General features: G+C 39.5%; 1 protein-coding gene across 2 annotated transcripts in view; it reads right to left on the reverse strand.

Moving 5' to 3' along the window:
- Positions 1-3,538, reverse strand: part of LOC103802620 (lipase member H-like) — a 19,436-nt gene extending 15,898 nt beyond the window's left edge. The window contains exon 1 of one of the 2 annotated variants that reach the window (XM_009075130.1): positions 3,511-3,538. In XM_009075130.1, the coding sequence (XP_009073378.1) occupies positions 3,511-3,538 (28 nt within the window). Of the gene's footprint in view, positions 1-698; positions 748-3,510 lie in introns of those variants that run through there. The other variant, XM_009075123.1, reaches the window with a different exon arrangement.
- Between the last annotated feature and the right edge of the window lie 2,038 nt (positions 3,539-5,576).

The raw sequence follows: 5,576 nt of genomic DNA on the forward strand, positions 1-5,576 counted from the left end.
GTAGTACAAATAGGTTTATAGATTTAATACTTTGAATTGTTTAGCGAGGAGTCATCAGAGGAGGTTTTTCAACCCCCTACTTCTGATTGAATACTGGAAGGAATACCCAGCTGCTCTTTGTGCATGCTTGTTAGAGTACACACTATCTTCTGTACAGTCAGAACATTCAGATAGGCATTAGGCTGTTAGGAATGCAGTTAAAATAAGTTAATATGTAATTTTAACTTTCCTGTGTCCATTTGTAAGCAGTCTGAGTATCTTGTGTGGTTAAAAAGGGGTAAATCTTAAGTGCACACTGTCTTTTATGTAACGAAATTTTACTATTTTAAAGCATAACACATGATTGAAAACCTGTCCACCTCTCAAACCAGCAGTAAACAATCAACTGACATTAGTACATGAGAAGACTTTCACAATAATGTCTACGGTTCAAAGTGCACATACCTGAATGTGTCTCGGCACAAAGTACAGCCAGAGATAAAGTACCAGGCTTTGCACTACTTACTTTAAAATGAAAACCTACATCTCAGCTTCAAACTGATTTAATTCTTTTCATTAATCATTGGTTCCATTAAGCATAATTCACAAAGTTTAATCTCAATTGTGGTTTTGGCCAATTTAAATAAAAGAATATTTGTTTTTTAAAATGTTTGATTAAAGCCAAGATTTTACATCACAAATAAGCTAATGGTTCTTACCTGATTTCACCCAGTATATCAAACAGATGAAGAAACACAATCTCAGCATATAGAAATGAAGAAAACAGGATGTAGTATCCACAGAAAAGTGGCAAATTGAGTGTTCCCTTACACTAGATTTCTAATACAACTGAACGACACTAATGAAGTGAGAAGGAAGCAGAAAGTAAAGCTCTAGTCAAGCTTCTGCAATTCCTGACTCCTCCTATTGAATGACTTCAGTAGGTAGGGTGGTTCTGGTCCTTAAGGGCTGGGACTACTTTTAGTATATTTCCTCTCTGGCTATCAGCAGATTTACGTGTAAGCAATCGATGTTATACATTACTGACAACTCTTATACGTGCAGAATTTAGGAAGCAGAGTAATCAGAGGTGAATCACATTAAAGACCCACTGTGTTTCTTTTTTTATGTGTGTCACTGAACTGTAATTAGGGGCACTGAGATGGGCAAAAGAAAAAGTCGTTCCAGTGACAGAAGGACTTTTCTGTAAGAAATTGAAAGTATTTCTGAGAACTGTATATCCACAGATTATTTTTGCACAAAATTATCTTCTGAGTTTTTCCCAAGGATTCATTCTCTAATCTACCTCCAGAGAAAGTCTGTGAAAGCCTCTCTGGGAGAGAGATGCAGTTTAGAGCCCCACAAACCTCATCCAGACATTGACTTGCTATGTATTTTGGTTATGTCACAACTTCATTCCCTCTGTATCTCAACTACAGAACAGATAAAGAAACATTTATATTTCTGTGTGAAGATTATTTATTTATTTATTTATTCATCTATCTATTTATCTGTCTATCTATCTATTAATTATGTATGAAGACAGGCTGAGAAATTTGAGGCTATTCAGCCTGGAGAAGAGAAGGCTGTGTGGAGACCTCATAGGAACCTTCCAGTATCTGAAGAGACTTATAGTGAAGCCATTAGAGGGACTCTGTTAGGAACTGTTGTGATATGACAAGGATTAATGGGTATACATTGAAAAGGGGAAATTTGGAACAGATATTAGGAAGAAATACTGTGAACATGGTAAGACACTGGAACAGGTTGCCCAGGGAGGTTGTGGATGCCCCAACCCTGGCAGTGTTCAAAGCCAGGCCAGGTAAAGCCTTGAGCAATCTGGTCCATAGCCATGGCAGAGGAGTTGGAATTAGATGATCTTTAAGGTCCATTCCAACCTCCTACACTCAATGTTTCTATGAAAATCTTACATATGTACCTTTACATGTACCTAATGCCACTAGTTCTGAATACATTTCTAACAGTTGTTCTTTTACAGATTAACAGGGGAAAACCGGTAATTTTAAGTTCCCTCCTGAACTGAAAACTGAAATGAGCCCAGCTCACAGGTATATAGAGTACAGTGCCACCCGTGTTGATATAACCCCCCATGAAATCAGTGTTGGGACAGGGCTCCCTTACCAAATCAACACCCAGAAAGTTCACACTATTAATCAGGATGTTGAACTCACCCCTCTGTTGTATGACAAGGGGACTTTGCTCATCAAGAGTGGCATTTATGCCACTGAGAAACTCATAAATCTCAACTACTGTTACTGGTTACACTGCAGTTTCTACTGACATCCTATTTGCAGGTAAATCCTTCATGACATCTCTGAGTTTCAGGTACACTCTTACAAACAGATGCAACACTCTCCCAGTTCAGCTATTCCCCATCCCACTTCACTGCATTGTTGTTATGCCCACTGCTTTTCTCACAAGGATATACTGGATTCTACCACTGAAATTCAGGAGTTATCTGCTCTGAATGTGCCTTATGTGAAGTAGTGGAGGATGCTGACACTGTCTCTCCAGGACTTTGGCTGTCCCCCACAGTGCTCAGGACCATGAGAGTATCACTTCCTGAATGAACCTCAATACTTTTTGGAGGGAGCCAACAGTCTGCCAGCTATTAAAAACTCCTCACAACTGGCCAAGTATTCAAACTGAAAAAAATATGTATCAAAACTTAAATTTATTACAGTCCAAGATTGCTAGGATTTACAGGCAAGGGAATAGCACTATTACAATTCAGTTTACCCCCCAAAGGTTTTGCTAAAATAACAGCTAAAAACATTACAGTGTGGTTTTCAAGATTAAGATAGAATTCTTACAGAAGCCTTGATATGCTGACCTGTGGTCACATGCAAATGGTATTTCCCCTTCCAATCTTCTCTCTGCCCCCAAGGCTTTCACAATCTTGGGAAATTCCATTCTCAGAATAATTCTCATTTCTCTTATGACTCACCAATTTTACAGAAAAATTATTCTATAACCATTAAGCTTCAGAGAGCTACTCATTTTCAGGCAAGAGGAAATCACACCTGGCTTTTGCAATGTAATATGTCTAACTATGAAAAAAAGCTGTCTAAAAATTACAGACAGAAAAACTTCGGAAGAAATTTATGACTCATCATGCATTCTACACTGAGGTTTGTAATTCCCATGAATTGATAATCCCTTTCTAAATACACATTGGTAGCTAATCCTCCATTAGAAAATATGGGCACTGAGGCAAAGCTATGCTTTGGAAAATAAATTATTTAATAAATTATTTTTCACATTGTCATAAAATGCACTCCTTTGTAAAATAATGCCTTAAAAATATATACTGAATGTGCATGTGCCTGAAACCTGTTTGTAGCAGCCATGCAGCCATGGGTTATAAAGCAGTTGTAACTTCAGCTTGAAAGACAGAAATCATATTCCAGTAATTTTTAATGATTGAGAATAAGTACAACATCCAACATAGTACATGTGTATTTTGCTAGTAACTACCACAGCGCTTTACCATGTTGATGACTGAAACACTCGAGGATTTTAAAGGGTTTGGAAGCATTTGCCCTACTCCAGCAGCTGCATCACCTGCCTGCACCCCAGGGTGGCACGTAGGGAGTGCAGCTTCTCAGCCTGATTTTTGTATGGTTATGTAGTTTCCATCTAGTTCTTCATGGCTCACTTGCAGTTTCAAACAGAGGAGAAGGAAACACCCCCGGGCACTCACGCTTATTCCCAGGGCTGTGTTGCAATGCATGCTGCCACTGCTAGGCCTGACAGTAACAATCTTTTCCTCTGGTCAGCAAGGGAAACCCAGGAAAAAAACACTGAATTAAGTATCTTAAGACATTGATGTTCCCCACAGAATTTGAGTGCCAACTCACTGCATGCTTGGCATTCCTCCAAGCCACTTTAAATCACATGCAGGCTGTGTGGCACAGCTGGAGCTGTGCCTGCTGCACCATGCTGCTCTCCATCCCTCTCCCTGTCCCATCCCAGCACACCCATGGGGTGCACACCCCCTCACATGTCACTCTTTTCATACCTATTTCTATTTCTGCATTTTGGCTGTGCATTTTGTAAGCATTTTGTACTCTTGGGACTGTATCAGTAAGTTGGGCATCTGCTGTGTTGTTCCAAGCGTAGTTCAAACCTATGAAACCACTATACTTTGTTGTTCCACACTGTCTTTAAAATTGGTTAAACCAGGTTTAAAATACTTGCGGATGTGCTGCCTTTACAACAGCTGTAGACACTGCAATTACAGACATTTGTAAAATACACAGATGAAGAAATGAAAAGAATGCCATGTTTGGTTACCTTGTGCAAGGACTAACTGGCAGTTTAATCTTAAATCAGATTATGTCTAACATTGCCATGAAAACGTTTTCTACTTTTTCCACCTATACTAGCTGTTGTAATAAAACAGATCAGCTTTATTTTCACCCGGCCTGTGTTATTTTATAGTTTATCAGTCTTTTAATTATATAAGACATAATGCATGCAAAATTAAACTCTTCAGAACTTGCTCTTCACAGTGTTAGCAACTCAAGTTTATATTTCTCTAGATGTACCACTTTACAGCACAGCAGCACACAGCAGCTCACAGTACACAGTCCATTGCCTTACCAGCAGATGACTTCAACAATGCCTGCAAATTTATCCTTTTCTTGAGAATCAAGCTGCAAATGTTAAGACTACATGGAGTTCTCCTGAATTGGCCCTGCCACATTCAAGTAAGCATGAAGTGCACCAAGTAAAATACCCTCTGAAAGAATGAGAAAATGGAAAAGCTGTGACAATGACATTAGTACCATAGATAACAAAAGGAGACAAAGAGAGTGTGGCCAAAACAATAAGAAGTGCAAAGCCAAGAAGAAGACACATTAATGCTCGGTAACTGGATTCATATTTTTTAGTTATTGTATTTTCTATTTCTATTTGAGAGGAATTTTCATCTTTGAACTTTATTTAAAAAGGAATGTTCAAGATTCACATTATTTTTGAAAACTGTTATGCATAGAAACACAGAATATCCTAGGTTGGTAGTGACTCACTAGGATCACCAAGTGCAGGTCCTGGCCCTGCACAGGACAGCCCCAAGAATGAGAGTGCTCTCAGGCATAAGGTGTGATTCTTGGGGCTGTCCTGTGCAGGGCCAGGAGCTGGACTTGATGAGCCTAGTGGGCCCCTTCCAACTCTGAATATTCTGTGATTCTGTGTGATTCTGTGAAAGCACAGGGAAAATTGCTGTGGAAAACAATGAGTTGGTAGGTGTTTCACAGCATCTGCTGGGAAGTGCTGCAACAGTGTCCTTGGCCAGGAATTAAGGCTGTAGTTACCAAGGGACAGAGTTCACTCATTGGGTGTGCTGGAGTCCTTCCTGGGTGTGGATATGCGTGCCCCAGGGAGTATGGGAGAGTTCCTATTTGTTTATCTCTGTTACACTTATCTCCAATTACTTAAGAAATTGGCAGCACTGTGCAAGTCTCATACTCTTCTCATTTATCTGTTACATAGTAACAGTGCTTCATCTCTTAGGATCTGAAGGGAGCCTGCTGTTCTTTTGGTATTAGCAGTTGATAACTTCCAATAGCTAG

The sequence above is a fragment of the Acanthisitta chloris genome, unplaced genomic scaffold, assembly GCF_000695815.1.
Source record: "Acanthisitta chloris isolate BGI_N310 unplaced genomic scaffold, ASM69581v1 scaffold290, whole genome shotgun sequence".
In the NCBI taxonomy this organism is placed as follows: domain Eukaryota; kingdom Metazoa; phylum Chordata; class Aves; order Passeriformes; family Acanthisittidae; genus Acanthisitta; species Acanthisitta chloris.